At 42.4% G+C, this 24,609-nt stretch overlaps 1 protein-coding gene across 1 annotated transcript in view; it reads right to left on the bottom strand.

The window, feature by feature from the left end:
• The window catches only part of LOC124184874 (cytoplasmic polyadenylation element-binding protein 2), a 122,239-nt gene extending 98,068 nt beyond the window's left edge, over positions 1-24,171 (bottom strand). The window contains exons 1-2 of the mRNA XM_046575045.1: positions 21,952-24,171; positions 21,310-21,867 (exon numbers count right to left, since the gene is read on the bottom strand). Coding sequence (XP_046431001.1) covers positions 21,310-21,867; positions 21,952-22,716 — 1,323 coding nt within the window. The 5' untranslated portion in view covers positions 22,717-24,171. The remainder of the gene's footprint in view (positions 1-21,309; positions 21,868-21,951) is intronic.
• Between the last annotated feature and the right edge of the window lie 438 nt (positions 24,172-24,609).

Here is a 24,609-nt window from a genome sequence, read left to right as displayed (position 1 = left end):
GCAAAACACAAATAATAGTACCTACGAATTAATCATTCCAAATCTATCCAACTTGTTATATATACTATGCGTTAAATTAATTAATACACGAATCCACGAATCGGGTCGAATTCGTGTTATAATTTCCCGACCACAAATAGCGTTGGTGCCTCACCGCGGCTAGATCGAAAGGAAACGAAACTAAATAATTCAACAAACGAAATCAAAGGTTGCCCCGCAGCTCGAGATTTCCCCAATGACTTCAAAATTTTTTACACAATTTAATTTTCAACTGCGCAAAAAAAGAAAAATCCGTTAACAGCTCCGTTCTACGTACAATACGGAAATACAACAATAAATAAATAAAAAACGTCTCATTTCGGAGAACGTCAATAATGCCGAAATACGCATTACTGCTAGTCAAAATAAGTGACACGTGTATTTTACGAGAATCAAGTCAGTAACGTTATCGTAACTTTTTTACTTTTCGCAATAATCGTGATACTTTCGAAATTGCAGGGATGTCTGAAACGCGTCAAATACTTGTTTAATATTTTCAACATTTAAGTAATTTCAAAATGACTGCAAATTTGAAAAATATTAATCCCCCGCCGCCCCGATGTTTCCTTACCTCAACGTTACCAACTTCAACCTCGTTGTATTTTACTCGGTCGGTAAAGACTCATCGTACAAGCATCGCCTTAAGCACGCACAAAGAGAGACAGAGAGAGAGACAGAGAGAGAGAGAAAAAGCACGACACAACGATAATACCATAAGAGTGTGAGTGAGCACCGCACGCATCACGCATACGTATAAAAGGAAACACAGTAGCGGAGAGGAGCAAAAGCTCTCCCTCCCTCCCTCCCTCCCTCCCTCCCGCCTCTCTCTCTCTCTTTCTCTCTCTCTCTCTCTCTCTCTCTTGCGGGGGTCGGCGCGGCGCAGGGTGGAAAATCAATATAGGAAAACCAGGAAGCGGCAGCAGCACCACCACCACCACCAGGGCGTCGACAGCGGCCACCCTCGCCCTGGCTCCGTTTGGCTCGAGCTTACCCCGCGCCCTCTTTTCGCCGGCTCCACCTTGAGTTGCTCGCTCGCTCGCTCGTCGATCGTTATTGGCTGTTTCTCGTCAAACAGTTACGCGCTGCCCCGCTGACGTAACGGCCACTCAATCCTCGCAGAAACAGGTACAACCGAATGTTCCGAAATCGAAGCGCCTACCTTTACCTTGGAATATTTTTTCGAGTTACAAATAAAGTAAAAAAAAAAAAAAGAAACGGAGATGAGATAATAAAAATAATTTGTAATCATTGCTGATCGATACTCGTATGATTAATTTCACGCCTGTTTTTCTCGCTCAATATTTATATTTTTTTTTTCAGTCATATAATCGATCTCAGCATATCAATCGACTGTTTCGACAAAATTAATTTATCCTGCACTGATTGCGAGAGAAATTATTAGTTCCGGTTACCGCTCGGTCCTTAACTATTTTCATTTTTTAACCACGATAGAAAAATATAGTTCTAGATAGAAAATGAAAATTAGTTTTCTAGCCGTTACCGGAAAGTCTTAGCTAGAAAAGTAAAGTAAACCGAACAAACTGATTTTGCATTGCAATTAGCAAAAAAGAATCGACAGTAGCGCAAAATGGTTAGGCGTAATTCCGTATAATCGTTTTTCGTAATTCCAACAATATTCAAACAGTTCTGTTTTACCGAATTTTTCTAGTTACTGTAACAAATGAAATTTTTCTCTGTTCGCGAATATTTAGAAGAAGATATTGATACAAGTTACCGACCAAATCCAAAGGAATAGAAAAGCGTAACAGATTTTTTGATTATTACAAATTGAGAAGCTCATTTTCATTTTTTACTTAAAACTGTACTTTATTTCGTTACGATGAGAAAATGAAAATTTCTCGTGCCGTTTATGTTCATTGCGTGGCTTCCTGTAATTATTACATATCGTATGACATTACACTTTAATTCCTGTCGCATCGCCTGCCTAATGCGTATAATTAGGGCGAACGAAACATTTACGTACGTTGCTTTCATCCCTAATGAAACGTTTCACAAAAGAAATCACTTTCAATTTATTATGCTAATTCGCGTCATTTTTACTACCCCTGAAGTTTTGTATTTTATTTATTTACTCTTTTATTCCTTCTTTCCTTTCTCTTCGGGCGATATCAGGCCGCGTAAGTGTTTTCCGTGTTCTGTAATTAGGTGATTAGACATTACCGCCGTCTTTCGTTCAACATTCGACGGGAAAATATAACGGTAACCTCGTACAAAAGGTGATGAATTTATAATTCGATTGTGCTATAATTATATGAGACACGTAACAATCGTGACTGCAAATATGCTAATTTAAGGCAACGAGGGTATAAAAACAGTTGTTTACGTGTATTATATACAACCTTTCATTTTAAGTCACTTCGCGAATGATAAAAAGTTCGTCAAAATTCCATCCAACAATGAGTTATGATAAATTTTTTTTACAGCCTCGTTTGGCCGACTGAACAGGTGGGGTTGCAGTTTATATATAATAAAAGCGTTAAATTTTTATTAATATTTCAACAATTAAATTAACCCTCGTTATAGTCTCGAGGATCGTGCAAGCTGAATTAGGGTACATTCAACCCTCGGAGAAGTAGCTTCGCGCAGGTTAAATTCTGAAGTAAAAACCGCAGATCTCCGAGCCTCTTTTCTCATAATTTTTCCGCGAGGGGTTGATGCTTTTTTTGATGTGTAAAAAAATTCTTTCGAAACCACTGGAAAGTGAATTTTCGTAAAATATTCGGTCATCGTCCTTCCCATTTGTATAGATATACGAAGAAATCCCTCTCAATATCTCACGTAAATATATATAATATGTTGTCAGCAGCACGTGCGAAACATATTTTCTCCATTTCCTTACACAGGGAATGTCAAAGAAAATTTGTATACAAACAGCTCTCGGATCTGTAGGAAAAAATCACCTCACGATCGATCAGGGAGGGAAAAAAATATTTACAAAATGTATAAGCGTGAAAGGTAGACGCAAAGAGCGAAGCTGGCTGTAGAAAAGAGAGGCAAAGAAACCACAGGTGAGTTTTATATACTACTCCGCATGAGGTGTAAAAACGAAAGAAAAAAGAAAACTGCCTTTGCTGATGTTTCGGTAGGTGGACAAATCCTGCGAAATGGCGAGGAGATATTGAAACTTTCCAAGCTTTCGGGTCTTTCTAAGTTTTATGGACGGAGTTTGACGCGCGGAAAAGATCCCACGTTTATATTTTTCTAGCCACTGGGTTATAATCTCACTTCATTCCTTACTCTCGAATCCCTGATCCATCCCAAGTGTTACACTACGTGCTGTATTTTTTTCTGCCACCCCTTGTGATTTTTTCTTCGATAGTTTCCAATTTTTATCTCTGCCCGCAATCCCGGATTCAAAAAACCGTTGTTTCCTTTTCAAATCAGTTGCCGTTAGCGAAACGTTCGATAATATTTGCGTACATTATATTGCAACAATCTAATACGCAAGAAGATATAATTGACGAGATAGGAGCAAAAACAAAAAATAATAAAAATCTGTAACCTATCGCTTTACGAAATATAGCTAAAAACACAAAAATCCCAGTGACTGCAGTCACGTTCAAATCCGAAAATTCCAGCGGCAGATTTTTATCAGGGTAAGGATAACTCTAACCCCCTGCGGCGGTGTTTTTCTGGGATAATTCCAGAAGGCCGGGTCACCGAAGAGGAACGAGAAAACGGGAAGATCTGGATTTCGAAGGGTGCAAGGTGGGGCCCTATAGGAGGAGCGAAGGTCTACCCTGTCCGTACAACACACCTACCTATATAACCAAGGGTTGGCAGGCCACGGCGCAAGGGCGGCGTGCTAAAACGGAGGGGCAAAAGGGGGCGGGGGAGGCGGAAGAGAGGGGGTGGTGGTGGCGGTGGATACGGGCAGCGCATGCGCTCGGGGTAGGAAGTTACTTTCGATTGCGTAACATTACCGATTACTTGCGAAACGGGTAGAAGCTGGGCTTGACCCAGATACACGTGGCCCAGTTCGAGAAAGAGAGTATCGACTTGCTCGGTTTCAAGGGGCCATTTCCACCGAGGGGGATGAAACCGCCCCTACATGCATATAACACGACGTCGAGGACGCTGGGATGTGCAGCTTCGAACTCGGTGCTTATCGTCGAACATCCTCGTCGCCCTGACCGAGGAACCGAAAAGTTATTTCCTGGTGACGATGGGAGAGCGAGATGAGAAACGAAGTTTGCAAACTATGAAAATTTTGAAATCTCGACTTCGATATAATCCGTAGCAGTTCGGTGGTCGAGTAATAATATGTGAAAAAATAAACTCGATTCTCGATTTCAAAATCGATTTTCCTAAAATTGTTTCACACTTGTATTTGTGGTGAGCTTTCAGACGAGACGGATATTAATCAAGAGGTCCGTTATAGTCGTCGCGTTTTCCTTGCTGCGAATTCAAAGGGGTTCGAAATTGTGAAGATAAGCTTAGTTCCAGGTAAAGGATTTACTCAATAACGAGCGTGATCGGCTACCACTCGAGGATTTCTAGGCGTAGATATGACGTACGTGCTGCACTACACTCCGACTGCGTTTCATCTTTGACGAGATGATGGAAGGTATTATATTCATACCGAGGGAATAAATTACGGGTTGAAAATTAAGAGAGGGTGAAAACATCGCCGTTATTCCTGTCTTTCGGTTTCTCTTTAGTCTACACGATCCGATTTACCCCGTCGTGATCGTTACATTTTCCATGTATTGTAGTTGAAAAAGTTTCCGACATTAGTTTTCCCGGGCATTCCACGTATTTTATAATCGATTAGAATTAACTGAATATAATAGCTGTTCGAGATACGGACGAAGTGCGGAGAGACTGGAGAGTATAATCTCAAGGGTTTACCAAACCCACCCTTCAATGCCACTTCCACGTGTATTGATTCGTGACTTTCTTATCGAGTAAGGCTCTAAGAGCTTATATTAACTTTCCAAGAACGCAGGATGAGGGCTTTCACTCCGGTCGCGGTTACGTAGCCGAGTCTTAGGGACACAATTCACAACCGCCTCTTATCCGCGCGAAACTCTCGAGAAGAGCTTTAAAACAAGTACAACATCCACATGATTTTCCTTGTGTAGTAAAAAAATGAATTTCGTAAATTGACCCCGGTAAAAATTTGGTATTTTTCAATACGTGAGCATAAGAGTTTTACTGAAAAACTCACGGTACGTACACGGTTATAGATAAAAACGTCACAGCAGTAAATTTTAGCAACAGCTACAGGGAAATATAGTAACAGTGATCGTAATGAGAAAGAATAGCAACGGATACTAGAGTTTCCGGTAACAGCTAGAAAACTAATTTTCATTTTCTACCTCGAACTATATTTTTCGATTGTGGTTAAAAAATGAAAATAGTTAAGGACCGAGCGGTAACCGGAACAAAAAATTTCTCTCAGTGCGCTTCAAAATTACGTTTAGTAAAATTTTTCCAACACCGTAGCATGACCTATATAACGTATTGGAAGTAAAATAATTCCCCGAGGTTTCCCATGCAACCATATATTAAATATGTAAATAGCCTGATTTGCGGACAATCACGTGTGTCCACGTGCGATCCGGTACGTCGTAATACAATTACCATCCATAGGTATGTACGTACAACGTACGAAATAACGAATGAGATCAGCAAAGTGCAGCTTGCAGCGGCAGCAACACTGGCAGCTCTATTGATTCGTGACGTCGGTGGTGTGTGTGGAGAGACAGAGAGGCCGTGGGGCGGGTTTCGAGGTGGTGAAGGGATGAGGGAGCATCCTCGCCTCCGGATTTCCACGAGGGCAGACGACGAGCCCCGAGCTTCGTCCTCCCAAATATCCTCGTCATCCCCCGCGCTGGACGAGGAGGGAGGTTGCTGGAAGCCCGAGAGGTTCGAACGGTGCTAACGGGTTGACCCAGTTACGCCACCGGCTGGCAGAACGCCCCGATTCCTGCATCGCGAGAGGAACCTGCATCGGTCCTCTCTCTCTCTCTCTCTCTCTCTCTCTCTCTCTCTCTCTCTCTTTCTCTCTATTTCTTTCACCCCTCCTCATCCCCTTGGCATCGCCGTCCTGCCGCTACTTCCGCGCGTTGCTTCTCCTACTTCCGCCATGCATTGCATGGTTTCGATCGACTTTTCACACCCCGATGCGACGCAGGTGTTAATCCCTAGGAAGGTGCAGGATGGATCACCCACATCTAGCAAGGAATCGAGTGTACCTCGCCGATTTTCTTTATTCTCTAAGACATGGTGTGGTACGATAGAAAATATTGGAAACCTATTTTTCTCACAGGCTAATCCCACCGTTTGGAGAGGGTGATAAACACACCGCAAGTTTTTACTACCAGCAAATAAGAGGTGTGCAATTCCTAAGAGTAAGAACGAAATATCGAAAGATGTGTTCACATCGTCATCGCGAAATTCTGAAAATTTGACTTAATTTGGGGTCGAACTTTTACGGCTGGTTTTTAACCCCTCGAACAGCTCAATTGGCAGACCAAAAAAAAAATACGAGTCTAATATTTCTTTACCTACGACGGCGTATCTAGAAGGAAGAAAGTCGGTGAGGTACACATCGGGTACTTTCCTTCCACACCGAACTGATTGCACAAATATACTACCTTCTCCGTCTTTCAGTTTCTTTCTTATTCAGTAAAATTCGACATTGAGGTTTATTCAGAGGGTGTAATGGACGGAATGGTTCACAGGTCCGTGTAATTGGGTCGCTGTACGGGTCTACAATTCGAGATATTACGTAAGGAATGCCTGTACTCGAGATTTCATATCATCGGAGGTGGACAGTCGTATCCAAAGACAAGTTCGGAGGGTGGTCAACTCGTCGTTTGTCATACGGAGAGTCTGAACGATGTTTGAATGCAATTCACGTATGTATGATCTTTACAAGGCGAACTCGAAATATGTGGCTATTTACGTAGGGAGATGAAATTCCTCGGACTTCTTTCGTCCCCGACTTCGAAGGGCACCCACTTGAATTCTTGACCAAATTTACAAGAGCCGTCATTGACGTTTGTTCGTATTGACTATTCCACATTGTAGTTTCAGGCGATGATTTGTATTAAAGAACTTACGAATCCGGCACGCTAAAAGACGTTGAACAAGCTTGAAACAACAATTTGGGCGATTCGCAAGAGAACGCGAAGAGATTTTACTCGCAAACACACTTTCGAATACGCAGGAAGACTTCGTACAAAAGACAAACGAGCTTGTGGAAAGTATAAAACAAAACTAAAAACTTGACGCATTAAACTCGTACATTTTCTTTCCAAAATTCCAAAAGTCAGTTCAATTTAGAAGTTGAGGTAAACGAACTTATCGATTATCGACGTATCTTCCTAACAAGTTGCTCCTCTTTCTGGTCTCTCGTACCTACTCAAGCATGCAAAAAAAATGTGAATAGAATGACCCAATTTCGTTTTAACAGGTACGCCGATCGTTTCCGATACCCCTTTTATTCCACCCGCTGTAAGTACCTTGTAAATCAATACACGACCTGTGATACTATCGCGAATTCGTGACAGAACGAATAACAGCCCCGTGGTATAAGAAGGAGGCCACCAATTCCACGCCACGAGTTCGTACCAAAGAATCTATACACATGGTTCAATCGCTGAGCATGCCAAGTAACCTCAATTCGCAGTCCATCGGAGAAACCACCCGGCCTTTCATAACGTCTTCGATCATGAATGGCCACTGTGTGACTGTACCGAAAATCCATAAACCTCGGAACAAATTCACTCTTCCAACATCGTGATCCCATCGTCGTTATCGGTGCGTGGCAAAGGTGCTTCAAGCGCATGTATCGAGAGTAGATCTATTGGTTTGCCTTGATGCGGATGGTACCGTAAAGGGGTGTAGTACCTGGGTAAGGTACATACCTACACCCTGCACCGATTCGCCGCGCCCGGGCACCCGGCTCCACGCAGCTGACCTACCTTAGCCTGCCACTGCAACAGCGGATAGTCAGGCACTCCTGGCACTCACTGGGTCACGCCACTGCGGCTGTGCCCGGCCGCGAATTTAAACCGAGCTAATCTTAAAATAGCGCGTGAAAATTCCGTGGCGAAGCGAACCAAGGGACGCCGAAACAGCCATTGGCCGTGGGAACTGCAAGAGAGAGATCTGCAGGTGTCGGAGCGGTGGTCTCGACAAGTGGCGATTTCCGAAAGCGTACATGCATAACGTGACAATGAGATCGGCCGGGGATGCAATTGGGACGGTACCTATACTGGATACCGTTCCACGGTCGCGTTCTGCGTACCCACTGACATTTCAGTAGGATGTGGTAATAATAGCTGGGATGAAAACCTCGGTGAAGAAAGGTTATGACGTGGCGGCAACAAAAGTGGCTGTAACACACATGGTTACTCCACTTCGAGAGTCACGTCCAAGCACCGGGCTTATAATGGAATGCGTCGACGACCGGCAATGCTGAAGGCGCATCTATCGACCTGTGCGCCGGTATGCTCGTTGTACGAATATAGAGAGGAGATGGTTTCGTGGTTCGCGGTACATACGTGTAAGCGCGTCAATGTACAAGGTATACGTACGTACCTGCGTACACCAGAGGACCATGTATAACGTGTTTATACGTAGACACATACCTACCATGGCCTTTAATGCTAGCTGCTCATGCCACGCGATCATCGGCACTCGATGTTCGTGTATAGGTACACGCCACACTGCATAAACGTCCAACGCATACCTCCAACGGTAGGTACAACATACGTTCTACGGTATGTAGGTTCGCGTCTACGTTATTCGTGTTTTACATGTCATAGGTTATACGCGAGCAGAGATTGTCTGACGCAGGCGCAAGACCTCTGCAGAGTTTGGTTTAGCGACGAAGGTGGGGAAGACGCGGCCACAAACGACCACCGGTCGATATCTTACGTTGGTATATACGTACACCTTTCGTCTGTAATACATGCACACACACAGATCCAGGTGTAAACGAGTGTGAGTAGGAGGTGGCCAAGTCTACAGCTCGTTTCAAGGATCCAGAGATCTCTGTACCGCTGGATGACGTCGAGGAAGACCGGAAGAGAGCCTTTGATGAACCTCGATATGGATACATAACTACGAGTAAGGGGTGCGAATAGGTACTTTATCAACTTTACACCCAGCAGCGGGAAGACGCAAGCGAGCAGAAATTCCTCAGGATTGGGCGGACGAAAATTATATTCATTGTCGTGGACAGGATCCTGTGGTTTAGTCCTCGGAGGATGAGGCACAGAGATTATTACAGGCAGGATCCTTATCGCATTGCATAATGACACGGCTTATACCTCCGCAAATCTGTCCTACCGGATGACAAACATTTATAAGTCAAATGCATTTGCGTGTATAACGAGATGCTTAAAGATAAACGCACGCTAAACCAACGCGAAATAAGACCATTTTCCACGGTCCCGAAATCCTGCACCGATCGAGTTGTTCAGAAGTTGAGACTCGATTCTTGGAATTTATGGAGCTGAAGACGGTTTAAAGCCGTGTATGATTTTTGTTAACTCGCGTATGAATCTTTCTCATCGGCGATGTTGAACGGTTTGTTTAAACAGTTTGTCACGAGCGGAATTCACATCTGTAAACCATCTGTAATAGACCAGAAACGAGTGTTACTAACAGAGGCTTCCAAGTGTTTCGACCATAAAAATGTGACCACGCAACAACATTGATAAGAAGCTACTTGAGTTTCGTCAAAGAGTTTACGGTATCGGTAAAATCTAATCTTCTCGATGTAGAAAAAATTCCTGCACCGTTCGGTCTCTGCAGTGGAATGTTTTCGTTAACGAAGCTGCAGTCGATGCGCATGCAGGTAAACCGAACCCATCTCGGTACGAATACACGTAGTTGTACAACATGCAACGTATAATCCTCGAGATAATTGAACGAAACCGCGGACCCATTAACCGGCGCAACAATATAACGAGATATCGTTCTAAATTGAATCGTTCATCGTTCGGGTTACACAGCATAGGTTGAAGCGCATGGTGCGAGGACAGACACGCCAATGATCAATCGAGTTACAACTAATGCCACTCTTCTTTCTCTTCCGATTGGACTTGTTATTTATATATTTTTCTATCACGTTACCTTTTCTTCTATCCGACAAAAAAAAAAATTGTGCTTTCTTAGGTTTTCACAGTAGTGTTACCTCTTAATCGTGCAATGGTGGTGGTATTTTTTTTTTTTTTTTCCTCACAACGATGTAATTCAATAAATCGATTCTGACTCTCAGTCTCTTCCTCCTTGTCCTTCTCTTTCTCATTCTCGTTCTCTTTCTCTACTCCCGTCATCGGCACGCACTCCGCAATGGCGCTTTGAAAATGCGGAGCAACCCAATACGCGATACCTGCAGACCGATCGTGAGTCACCGGTAGATTATCTGGCAGAGCTGTGTAGTTGTCCGTTCCATTCCCCGTGAGTTTATTTAAGTTCCACAACGTCCATTTCACTCTCGCTGCCGCTTAAATACGACGACTCGATGCACACGCGCCAAGTAATGCACGCGCATTGCCACACGATCTTGGTACTTCCATTGCCGATGCCTTGTACAATATTACAAACGCACTGCAACGAGCGAACGATCGGTTAACAATCAAAGAGAGCGGTTTCTCTCACGTTTAAGTTGTGTCATTCCGTTCGTGTATCGGTGCTGCGCTTTTTATTTCCTCGACAACATTTTCTTGCCTGGCATTGATCGTCGGTCGTTGTCATTTCGATTTGTCAACAGGTCGTCGCGTCGATTTCTCTCTAAAGCCTGATCGATAGATCGAGGCAAACCACCTCAAGCCACCTTTGAATATACCTTGGCATAATTCGATCTTTCATTTTCGTCGTGGTGCAGCTTTTATTCGTCGAGCTTACGCGCGAGCTTTTCGTTATAAAACCCAGGAAACGTACACCGCTAGTCAAGCGTGTTAATAAGGGAATAAAACATGTCTGATAATGAGACGACGACTACAGCAGTACACTTTTATGTGGGTCTTTAAATCCTCGTGCTTTTTATCATCAGTGACGAGCTGCTGTGTAATATACTGCAGGCGTTGATGGGCGTGCAGCGCGGTTACATGAGCGTTCGAATCGTTGGAGACAAGATAAAAAAAAAAAAGAACAAATGAAAGTAAAAAAAAAAAAACAAAATGTATACCTCGTTGTTATTATACCACTGCGGCACACATGCTCTCTGCGGTATCTCTCGAACGATTGTGTAAGAGGATGCCACACGGAGTTCATTCCGACAAATGCAGTGAATAGTTATACACACTGCACGGACACCGTGAAATTGTACATAATTATTATCAGAGGAATGAATTCTCTTCAAACACTTCGCGGTGATGATTTATTTAATTCAATTAACACTTGTAAGACGGATATACGATGATTCTAATACTTTTCGCAGAGTCGATTCAATTTATAACTCACACATCTTTCAACTGCAGCTGACTTGATTTCATGCAATTGACTTTGTTCTTATGTCCATACCATATTGAAGTTAGTGGCGTTATCGTATCGATTCGTGCTGAGGAAAAACCGTTGTTTCGCGATTTTGAAATACAGAAATTGTCTGAAATTCGTTAAACCGTAATGAAACAAAACACACTGATATTTGGAAATATCAGTTGCTTAAAAATCATTCTAAAATTTTCAAAAATAACCATTTTTTCCCAATATTTCGTTACCGCAATACGTTGCAAACTTCAACCTCGTGCATCCATTCGCCAAACTTAACCCGTAACGATTCTTGTCCCCTTCGATAAGGAATTAATCAATTAAACACCACCTAAAAGTCTGCGTAAGCGTTAAACGAACCGTGTGAAATTTCAAAGAAAGTACATACATCTAGCTGTACGTACCATATTTGAAACGAAAGAATAGACACAACGAACTTACGATTACAGCTAATAATTCTAGCCGTATGCAAAACTTGTAATAACGAGCATTTATATATTCACGATCGCATGGAATAATTGCAACGAGCCGAGTCGTCATTCGCTTTCCATTCGGTATACATAGGTATACGTACGTTTTATACCCATACTAATTTAAACGTAGGTACGTACATTTACACACGTGTCAGCGTTGTATTATAAATATATTGCACAAGTTCGTGCAGCGTCTCTAATGCGGTCATGAATTTTTCTCTTCTTCGTGTTCCTTTTGTTTCTACGGATGATTATTCGTCGCTTCCTCCCTCTCGTGGCTACTGTCGCCATTTTTTTTTCTTCCCCCCCCACCCCCCACTCTCTTTAATTAAAAACAGAAAACACGTCCAAGATGGATTGCACGCGTAATGGCAAAATGAATTATTTTGCATCTCTTGTGTAGTTGCTTCGATATCACAACCTCCTTCTCCTCCTTCTCAACACGCAAGCCTTATAGCTGCTGCATCGTTCAACGTGCATGAGAATTAACGAAGCGTTGGCTAACAAGTTTATTGTTATTATATTTATTGTTATTTTTATTATTATTATCATCATCATTGTACATTCGCCCGTATCTTTGACCCTGGCAAATTTGATCAGAGAAATTGAAACGGGAAAGAGGTCGAGTTCCCCGCATTTCGGGCAGCGTGCGGGAAGAAATAAATGACGTAAAAGTAAAGAAAGAAAGAAAAAAAAAAAAAAAACCAGATGTCCCATCCCCTTGATTGTCTGTATACTGTATCCTATATATCGTTGTGTGTGTGTATGTGTGTGTGTGTGTATGTATATATATACATATGCACAGACACAGAGTTGTATACTTGGGTGTAACGAGGCGCCGAACCAACATTTGACGCCCCATTTTCCCCATCTGAATTAGTTATAGGTACGAGTTTCCCCAAAGTAATGGTTTATTACATTGACGACGGCAAGAAGCATTTATGGCATATACAAATGTATACGTATACATATAATATGTAGCATACGGAGGATAGGTGGGTGGATGATGTATGTATGTATATATATACACATGCATATATATTATATATATATATATATATATATATATATATATATATATATATTGATCGGTCGAGCGAAGCTTCTTGCGTTTCAATTCTTTATCCACAAGCGCATGGCGTTACGAAACCTCGCAAGTTTGTCTATACGTGTGTCTGTGTTTGTGCGTTTGTTTGAGTAAGTGTATGCCTGTCTCTGCCTATGCAGCGTATGGTTAATGCAACAGTGTCGTACTGGCGATAAAACCGAAACGAAGGAGAATAAAAAACGAGAGAGAGAGAGAGAGAAAAATACAGTAACGACAATATCGCGCAATGCTCGTGTATGTACAAAGTGTAATAAAAGAAGAGGAAAAAAATTATAGAGAAAAAGAAAGGAATTACGAGAAAAGAAACTTACGAAAAAACGAAGGCAAAAACAAAAGGAGAAACTTTCGAAAATAAGCGATAGGTAGGGTGGACGGGATAGGAAGGAAGGGGACCTTGCGATAAACGCTGTTCAACCGTGAAATCGAATTTAACAATAGTAAACGAGAACATGTGGATACGCTGATTGTTACAAAAGCGCGAAGCGGTTTAAAAGATTATGATTTTTCCAACCGGTAATTAAACTCTCGGCAATAACCGCAGCAATGCCGATAAACATGGTCCAGTTTCGTTACGTAGTGTAATACATAATGTTAAACAACAGCAGAGTTTTTCAGGTCATCGTCGCGTCTTGTTTATCCTTGCGGCATCTCGATAAGAATAATTTTATTTCATCGATTAAACGATATCGATTATTATCTGCAGCGATTGGATTTTCTCCGAATCGCGGTATTCGAAAACGATTTTTGAGAAAAACTTGAATCCGTGCAATGTTATGTAATTCAGTGGTAAGCACGAATTTTGAATCTACGTTCTAGATGTGAAATTTTTATTTCTTCCATTTTCTTTCTTTCTTGAGGGTAAAAATAGTTGTTTTTTTTTTTTATTTTTTTTTCATCGGACAAAGTTTACTTTTTATTTCAACCTTCGAAAAACCTTCGACACCTGATTATGAACGTTAAAAAGAAAAAGAGAGCAAATCAAAATTTTTAAGTGCTAAGCAAAGATTTCGATTAAAATTATCCGACGTATAAAATCAAAATTTATTCATTTAAACATGAACTCTGAAGAAAATGTTTTCCTTTCCGACCTCTGTAGGTCAGGCAATCAAGGCATGTCAGCATCGAAGAACAAATATGCGAAGGCTATCACCGCGCTTTGCAAAATTCCGCAACCGCATCCCCGATGCGAGCGACGCGCACTTAATGAGCTTAAAGAGAATAAGAAGAAGACACAAGGTGTTCCACCGTCTGGCGGTGGTGCACGCGATTCACCTTGAAAAACAAGCCGGCAGGTCGCCGTGACCGAGAAGCCATCGACTATCGACGTCCATCATGATGATCGCAGACTGTTAACCACTCCAACATGCACGACGTTATCATCGCTAGGTATAAAATAATGCATGTGCGGCTGAAACTAGGCCGGAGTCGAGTGTCGTTGCAGCCTTTCAGGCATGCCTGCCTGCCTACGTATGTAATACGCGTATATACAAGGTGTCACAAATTGAAAGACGCGTTACGTTTTCAGCCGACCTGACGGTTCGATTGGAAAATGTGTCTTGTGGTTCGGAGGGGGAAACGTCAAGAATTTTTTTGTCATGCGGTCCAGCGTCGTAACTGGATTCGATTTTACTTGTGTAAAATGGTTATTGTTAAGTGAGGTATGGTAAATTATGCAATTTACTCTGGTTAAATAAATAAATTTATACAATGTTATAATTTCTCGAATGAAAGTGATATTGCGACGATTAGACTGGGTGGATTTCGTATTGTCATTACTGAACCAACGACTACGTGTGTTAATTTTTTAACGTAACTTGGAAAATATGACGATACACTCAGAGGTAACGGTATTTTGCATTTTTTTTTTTTTAAATGAATTTTTAGACGCGAAAAATCCTTTCCCGCGAGTGAAGTAATATCAGCAGTTATCGGAAGGTTCTCCAGGCATCTGGTCTGGTATAATCAGTACAAATAAATCATTGTTCGTTTAACGGCATTGAATCAGCGAGTCGATTCGCAATGGCATATTTCTTTCTCGTTGTTTGACACGTGGCACTTAATTCGTGTAGCATAAATGAGAATCAAGCGATAATTTTTTTTAATTATCACAATTAAACAATTATTCTTCAGACCTCGTAAAATGATTTTACCGTAATACATGTGATTTCGCATACGCAAAGAAATCTACGGGATCGTACAACAAACTGTATCATAACCCTGAAATTTCGTTTCCAGAACCAAATTTTGGTCATTACGAAGAAATTTTTGTCCGCGTGTAATGGTTCTGCGGGATAAAATAAAAAATACTATTTTTTAATAGTGCAGCCTTATATGTGAGCGGAAAGTCTAGTTGGGTTACTTTTCTGTTTTTATATAATAGCCTCTGTACTCTTCATTTTTAGAGAATTTGGAGAATTTTATTCCGGGTGCAAGAATACAACGATTCTAAAGGCTTGTATATCGAGATGAAAAAAAAATCATTGTAGCACGCGTGAGAAAACAGAGTAATATTGCAATCATCGTAAAACATTGAGTGTATGATACTGAAAACTGTGCAATCACACTAATAATAGTGATTTATACACAACAAATTGTTGTTACTTCAACAATATTCAAACGTTGTTGTAACGATACCGATTTCACCATAATTTCCTAGTTTACAGACTCGTAACTGTAACCAATCGGGATGTACGATTTTTACTCTCCTCTGCAAGTACGCGAGAATTACAACAGCATCGAGAATTCAATGAGAAATTACGGAGATTTCTATAATATACGTAAAGTAAAAGTATAGTCACGAGCACTGGCGATAATGAGAAAAAATAATCGTACAACAGCACGAACCTAGTTTAAGAAAACATTCAACAATTATACCGTTATCAACGAATATATCGTTTCCGCCTGTAAAGAGCGCCACGCCGACATTACGTGACAAGTGTAAAGCTAGCCGCAGAGCATTTTCAGGAAAACGCGAGCTGGAAATGGGACAAGTTTTAATTTTAATTAAACAAAGTGGATATCCCCGTCCGTACAACCGTGAGAGCGAAATTCATGCGTTTGCAGGAAAATGAAAATTCCAAATCCGTATACACACGCGTGTTAAAAGTCGCAAAAGGATGAATTATAGGTAAAAACATCGATCGAGAAATCTTTCGTCTAATACTGCACCCGTATAAATTCCCTGGCGTGAAAGGTAATCGCAAGATTTCTTCCATTATTTAATCCTTAAAACCCAATTAACAGAGACGCGAATAGGTACAAGTATACATGTATACATATATATATATATGTATATAGGTATGTAATACAACACCTAGATAGGTATAGAGCGTAGTGTAAGATAATAATGGGATAAATTAACGTAGACGTGAGTATGTAGGCCAAGTACGTATGGATTAAGCAGCCTCGGTAATCCTCTGCCTAGATTTCTATACGCCTAGAACCGTTTTATACACTCTGCACCGCACGCGAGGAAAAGTAAACAAATCTTTAGATTATACATCGAGCATATATATATATATATATATATATATATATATATATATATATATATATATAGATGGTTGAATTATCTCGGTAAAACCGTAACTCGTTTCATATTATGTACATGTAACATCTGAATCAGTTTCGAGGATGTGTTGAATTTTGAAGAAAGAAAAAGCGAGAATGAAAATCAGTCTATCAATAGTTGCATTTGATTTTTTAATGGAGAAGCAAACGACTTGTAAGAGGAAGAAAATATACAAAGAAGAAGAAGAAAAATAGTGTGAAACTTTTCACATTAAAAATTATTGAGTAAAAGCAAGTTTCGATTACGAAGTGGATTGGAATGTAGCTACGCTGAGAAAAATTTCAATTGTTACAGTAGCTAAAAGAACTAAAAGTAAAACAGGCATCGTTAAAAAAACTGTTCGTATATTGTTGGAATTACGAAAACCGAGGTACGCGTAAACATTTTGCGTTATTGTCGATCCTTTTTTGGTAATTGCAGCGCAAAATCAGTTTGTGACTATTACTCTACTTTTTTAGTCGAATAAGGCTTTAACGTCAATTTATTCTTGCACAAGCGTTAAATTTTCGCAACAGTTGCAAGAAAATATAGCAACAGTGATCGTAACGAGAAAGAATAGCAACGGATACCAGACTTTCCGGTAACAGCTAGAAAACTAATTTCCATTTTCTACCTCGAACTATATTTTCCGATTGTGGTAAACAATGAAAACAGTTAAGGACCGAGCGGTGACCGAAACTAAATATTTCTCTCAGTGTACAACTTGTGTCTCGACATTTTAACATCGTTTGCGCATCGCGAGGTGTAAAAAGTAACCGTGCATTTTCGGATAAGAAAGATGTAGAGGAACGAAACGTTACTGAAGATAATGCCCGCGTTGCGGTTGCGTTATATGCAGGCAGAGTGACGGAGAGAGAGAGAGAGAGAGAGATTAATAGTGGAAGCAGTAACGAGAGTAGGTCCGTAGAAGCCCTGCGACAAGAAGAGCCGGTAGGTAGTAGTCGGGACTAATGGTACACTTCCTGGCAATTGCTTCCACGTTGCCCGGTATTACCGTGTGCACGTTGCTTCCACGTTGCGGGCGACAATCTCCAGCCCGCGTGTTCCCCGTCACCGTAACTACGTACGACGCTTTTACGCACGTATGCACGTACACACGTACGCGTATGCACCCATCCACCCACCCACACGCGACACGCGCGCAAGCACGATACGCGTATATATATATATATATATATATATATATACATATGTGTATATACGACGACGAATATTAACCGAGCCGCTTACGCATACACAGGCATAAACGCGGAATGAATATGTTTATAAGCCTCGAGGCCATAAACCACATTCACGACAAGCACATACGTATATACATGTATGTATATCTGCCAACAATACGCGCCTACGTTAAACCGCATGGTAAGTACACACCGGGTTGCGTTACTGCATGACACACACGGACAAGCGTCCTCCAGGTGTACGTGTGTGTGTGTGTTTGTGTGTGTTCCGACATACATATTTATAACGTACACACACGCACACATGCGCGCGCGCAGTCATCAAACGGCGGCGCCTCTTATCGCTCTTGCGCGATATGTTTGTTCCACAAGTTACGTAACCCGGTGCTGTCGTTGCTGCTGCTGCTGCTGCTGCTGCTGCTGCTGGTTCTGGTTCTGGGATGCCGGTGCCGTGGATCCGGCCAAGCCGAGACGCGTGCGCAAAAGGTGGAATAATTATAGGTATATTATATGTATTATCTATACATATATATACATATATATATATATATACATAGAGAGAGAGAGAGAAAGAGGCGTAAACGAACACGCGTCAATGTCTGTATGCCACAAGTTTTTCCAGACCGCGGTCTGCGTCTGGTCTACCATATCCTCTGGCTAATGTGTGCCGTGCAACACCGGAACGGGAAAGCTCTTGATGGTTGGATTACGTCGATGTTGGGATGAATAAGAGGAGGGTTTTTTTTTTTTTGTTGTATTTTTATTTTTTCTTTTTATAACTACGCGTTGGTAAGGATTCGAGAAGCGTGCGGGAGATGGACCGATTCGAATCTACATCGATATGTGTAATTGTCGAGCTGTTGGTAGAACCTAGGTGCAACCGGCACTCCGATGATCGTTGGACGAAGGAGGGTCCGATTCGAGAGGGGGCGCGAAAATAGGGCTACCAAAGCTCGTGGCGAAGGGAGAGGAGGGGACCGTCAGCTGCAGCGAGAAGATCAGCTAACGAGATTTGCCATTCAATCGCGGAGACGAAGATCTTTATTTTTAGACACCGCTTAAAATAGCTGGGAAAAACGTCACCCGCCCGACCGGCACACGCCGTGAAGGTTTGAGAGGAGAGGAGGAATGAGAAGAAGAAAAGGGGACCATGACGAAGAAGAAAAAGAAGAAGAAGAATAGAAGCCGAGCGTAACCTAGACTCGCTTGCAGACCACGCGCTTCTCTCTATCTGATACATGTAAGGAACTACACGCGTGTTTGACACAGCTGAGATATGCCTCTTAGAGTTCGTTAAATCTACGAGAAGATAGCGATAGGCGAGAAGGCTGCGACGACTGCTGCGTACAATGTCGGTTCGCCATTCGGAGTGTATAATTTTCAGTAGGTACCAGAATTGGTCGCAACGATTATCAATCGGATTTCTCATACTCGGAAAGCACAGGAACTTGTAATTTATGACGTTGAAGCCGGTACCGTTACTTTAAATCGTTACTTTCCAACCTTAGGATTGTCCGAAATTCATATATTGTAACGTCGAAAGCCGAACATATTTTGTAAAGTCAAAATTGTACAACGATTCGTTCCATGATGTTTCGTTACTTTACAAACGTTACTAACTTCAACGTGGTCGTGTGATTTCAACGTTACCGATGAAAGACTCATCCGTTGCCCCTCCTCCAGGTATATCGCAACGTCATCGTTCATCGCCGATAAATCAATGAACCTTAAGGTGGTCAGAGATTCGAAAAGCCCGAATCCCTTGCCGACATCTTTCGTGACAAACGGATACCGTCAGCTTATCGGAAAATAATTAAAACTCGACCGAGTCCGTATTTTCGTAATTTGTCGAGGTTACAACTCGCCATGGACATAAAGTCGTAAAGTGTACCTTGTACCGCTCAGAAGTAGTAAATTGCTACGTATACACGATCGGTTGATCGTGAGACGAGATGCACGAAGTTCGTGAATAATGATCGAGCACGGTTATTACCGAATAATAAATGGTCGTTTACGGTTTGTTTTTTAAGTTGAAAGTTGACGGCATCTTTTAGTATATTACCGCTAATTGTACACGCACAATTTTTTTTTTTTCAACGTCGTAGAGGTGCGCACGTGATATCCAGCGGCACATCTTGCGAGCATGATAAAAACCGAAGCTGTTAATTGTCCTACGAACGGTATGTTCGATTTTTCTAACACGTAGGAAAATAATACCTACCCACCTACCTACGTAACAGCCTTAGCGCATTCAAATCCGCAATTCTATTTATACTTGCGTATAATTTTAGACCGTTAGAAATTTACCTCTGCACGTGTGTATAACACCACAGATACCGCGGTTTATTTACTTTTTCCGCAGATTAGCGAAAACTTTCGACTCTACCTTTACGAGTTGGTGTAATTCTCAACCACGACGCTTTTCTTTGACTTTCACGACCCGTGAGTACGCGAATTATTGAGTATGGAAATTTGACTCGGGAATCTTGTTTAGAGAATTTAATGCCCTGCAAGAATATGCCTTGAAAATTTTTTTATCTCAAACGGTTCAAAAGTTACAGCTTTTTTAATGAAAAAAAAAAATTTGTCAGGTGTTATTTAAACGGGAAATTTCAAATGGCCAGCGACACTTTTTAAAATTGAGCTAAAAATTTTTCCAAACGGGACAATTTTTTTCTGAGTAAATAGGTTCTTTTAAGCCCACAGATTCGATAGGTACATTTTTTTTTGGCTCACGCTAATGTACAGGTACAGTGCTAACAATAAACCATGCATGCCTCGTGAATAATTCGTCCCCAAGTTTTACTTTTTACACCGCTATCTGCGGGGCAGACTATAAATAAAAGAAGTGCACGACGCGTTTACACCAATCTTCGTTGATTACGATCTTACGACGTTTAACACAAAATTTCAAAGATGTATTCGAATCATTGTTCGATCACTCCCCAAGTGTTTCACCGATTTTTCCACAGATCGATCATATTCAGCGATAAGATCGACGAGCAACGATAACGGTTTCTAAACGCACGGAATTTTGGCCATACACGTTTGTTCAACATCGCCAGAAACGAGTTTCGGATTCTGCGTCTGTCGAGTTAAAACCGCGTATCTTCAGCGATGAAAATACCTTACGAAGCACATTATTTTTCTAACAAACTAAATATTACCGTAACAGGTGTAATATCATACGTAGAGAATATTTCATTACGAGCGATTACCGATCAAAGTCAACCACGACGTAATCGGCTTCTGTAACAATCCAAGTTACGGGACTAACTTTCCGGATTTGACTCGAGACGCGACAATCGATGCACCGACTGTAATAAACATAAGATAACAAATCGATCGAAACGGCGCAAAGTCTCGTATAAATCCGCGTATCCAACGAGTGCAGTTGTTGTTGTTTTTGTTGTTGCTGTCGTTAATTGGTCAAGCTACGGAATCGATCGACAAATAACTCACCTGCTGATAAGGTGGCATCTGAAGAAGATCCCTCTCGTCGGCACCGGTAACTTCGAAGGTGGGCGCGGCCGGCTGTTGATACAAGCTGGTCTTTCCCGGATAAGAAGTGCTCCTCCTGAACTTAACCGGACTGATACCAGTGGGCCCGGTGTGCCCAGGGTGTCCGGGATGTCCGGGATGCCCCGGGTGACCCGGATGTCCCGGGTGTCCAGGGTGCCCCGGATGACCCGAGAAGGTAGGACTCGGTTTCCTGCCCTGGAGGCTAGCAGCGGCAGCGGCCGCGGCAGCGGCCACGTGGAGCGAGGAGTGCAGCGGCGGGAGATTCGGCACGGACCTTCCGCGGCTCCAGGGGGACTGCAGGGCCGGGGTGCCGGCCCCCTGTGGTCCCCCACCCCCGCCCCCACCCCCGCCGCCCCATTGCTGAGGCCCAACGGCGGACTGAGAGCCGCCGGACCACGCGGCGTAGCCTTTCCCCTGAACGTATACGCCGGGGTGATTCGATACCGCGGCTTGTTGCTGCTGCTGCTGCTGCTGCTGTTGCTGTTGCTGTTGCTGTTGCTGTTGGGGCTGAGATTGCTGCTGGGGTTGCTGCTGCTGCTGCTGCTGCTGCTGCTGCTGAGCTTGGGTCTGCTGACTCTGTGCCTGGGACTGCGACTGCTGTTGCTGTTGCTGTTGTTGCTGTTGGGGCGGTGACGAAACCGACAAAACTCCGTGTCGCGAAACAACACCAGGTACGCCGCTAGTCGTACCTGCACCACCGGCACCACCAACACCAGCACTACCTGCACTAGCACCACTTATACCTGCACCCGCGGCACCGGCTTGCTGGGGAAAATTGTGACTGGCCGTAATGGCGCGTCTCGATGAGCCGGCGTTGACCGCGGAACCGCTCCCCGTGTTCGCGAACAAACCGGCCGGTCCGCCGGTTGGGAAATTTTGAAAGGCCGCCAGGGATCCGTTCACCGGTAGAGCGTGGAGGCTCCCGTCGTCCGCCCAGAGGCTCGGCACCCTCACCGGGTCCCCGGGGAACGGCGAGGGCTGAGGACCGCCCTCCTTGTCCGATCCCGATACCGTCATCGAGGTTATCGAGCTCATCCCTGCCAAGGAGGACATCGAGGATATCGAGACGACGTCCCGTTCCTGCTCCTGCTGGTCCTTCGACTTTACGCCGCCCTCCCGAGATCCCCCGCCTCCGACCTGGACCGCCGAATCGGAACCACCGCCGGGCGACAAGGGGGCCGATTTATTAGCGGTCTGTTTCTCTATCAGCAGCTCCTCCTGCATGGCCGATACAGTCGTCGGCCTGCTCGATGCTCCACCGCCCGTCGACGCTTGATTCGTCCCAGAGAACAGACTGGAACAGTAGTCCAGGGTTGAAATTACTGGCCCGTATTTGAACTCCCCCATATAATATATATATATATATGTATATATATGTTATACAAGAGTGGGGGGGAGATGCTTTCTATTGTATTTTTTTATATATATACCTTCAACGTTATATATCGCACTTTGACAAATGCTTACATATATTTTCTCAACTCCCGAAGTTACTACAGCTGTTCTTTTTTCTTCTACGTTTAGTTTTTCCTTCCCCTTCGTACAATGTTATGCCGGTTTTGTTACATCCGTCATCGAGATTTTTTTTTTTACTTCAATTTATTATTATTAATGTTGCTATTAATATTGTAGTATTATTATGATTTACTAAATATTGAAACCGTTACGTATATACGATAGATATAAAAAATTATTTAAAAATCGAATCACACTTCTTATTTATTATTGTTACACGCATGCATGTGTTATATTTCATAAATTTTTACTATTTATTCGGTATTTTTTTCAAATTTTTTTTTCTTCCTTCTCTCTTAACCTCGATTATGTATACGGCGTTAAAAATTTCACAAATATTCAAACATCGTATATAATAATTATCTTGCGTCGTATTTTGTCGTCATCGTACGAATAACGTAGTAATACTATTGTTACTGCGGTTATTGTTTCTATTGTTGTTGTTGCTGTTGTTGTTGTTGTTATTATTATTACTATTATTATTAATACTATGATTACGCCTGATATTGTTGTTGCTGTTACAATTATTATTATTTATATTACCAATACTATTATCTCAACTATATTACCGTAATGTTAATATTATTAATTTTGTTTCTTTTTTGGTTTGCTTGTTTGTTTGTTTTTTTTTCCCCTATCGCGTATAAGATCGAACTTGAAACGAATGGTCTTCGGAATATATCAGATTTGTACGTAAGTCTTGAAACATTTAACCGTCGGATAATGAGAAACGACAGAAATGACGCATCTCTGCCCTTCTAGTCGTTATAATATACCTGAAGCGTTATATGCACATGTATCAAGGTTTATCGGACCGATTTCAGAGTCTCCCAATCGACTCACTGGTAAGAAGTATAAGTTATCGAGCCGAGGGCAGCTTCTTCGCTCAGAGATACTCCTCGTGTTTCTTCGGCACCGTCTACAACGCCGTGTATAACGATTCATTTATTCTCCGTTTTGCAAAATCTCGTCCTTTTTATCCGGTCGCATGTCACCCGCCGTTTCCGATTCACCCTCACTTCGAGGAAAGGTGCGATGTGATATTCCCCTGTTTCTTCGAACATGGACTTTTGTTGCGTGATAAAAATTAAAAAATCTCCCGCCACTCTCGCGGCGTTGCGTCAATTCAGGAGCGTTACACCCGTATTACGGTTTCGCCGCAAATTATCTTCCAAATCTAAATCAACGCTGCATGATCCCTTCTAACGGGGGATGGTCAAGGATTCGACACAGCTTTCGCGCCAAGGCTCGTCAAAATCATCATCGTAGCTGGTTTTTTTTTCAGCCTCGCGCCGATCTCCGCACACACGCTAATTCTTACGCGATACTTCTATTCTCCCCCACTTTCTCTTCTTCTTTTTCTTCTTATTCCTCGTCGTTGTCGTCGTGCCAAACGAGGTACGCGGCGATAATTATAAGAAGAGAGACGCTTCCTCGTGTCTCTGCGTAACAACTTACACTCCCTTATCGGCACCTCGTTCACCGTTTTCTATTTGTCTTTTTTAATCGTTCATACTTATCATTACCGATTAACAACGTTTAACGTATCGTCGTTCGTTTACATTTATATTCTTTCAAATTCTTTTCAATTTCCCTCTCTTCCTCATATAAACTACAACACAGTTTACACGTCACGACATCGGATTAGAAAACGTCTGCGCTATTTCACTTGCAGCTCCACTCGCAGGGGATCCTGCAATATTATCGAATCTTGCTGTACGTTCA

The sequence above is a fragment of the Neodiprion fabricii genome, chromosome 6, assembly GCF_021155785.1.
Source record: "Neodiprion fabricii isolate iyNeoFabr1 chromosome 6, iyNeoFabr1.1, whole genome shotgun sequence".
NCBI classification, from domain to species: domain Eukaryota; kingdom Metazoa; phylum Arthropoda; class Insecta; order Hymenoptera; family Diprionidae; genus Neodiprion; species Neodiprion fabricii.
Note: the sequence above shows the minus strand (reverse complement) of the source record. Positions and strands in the feature narration are given on the sequence as shown.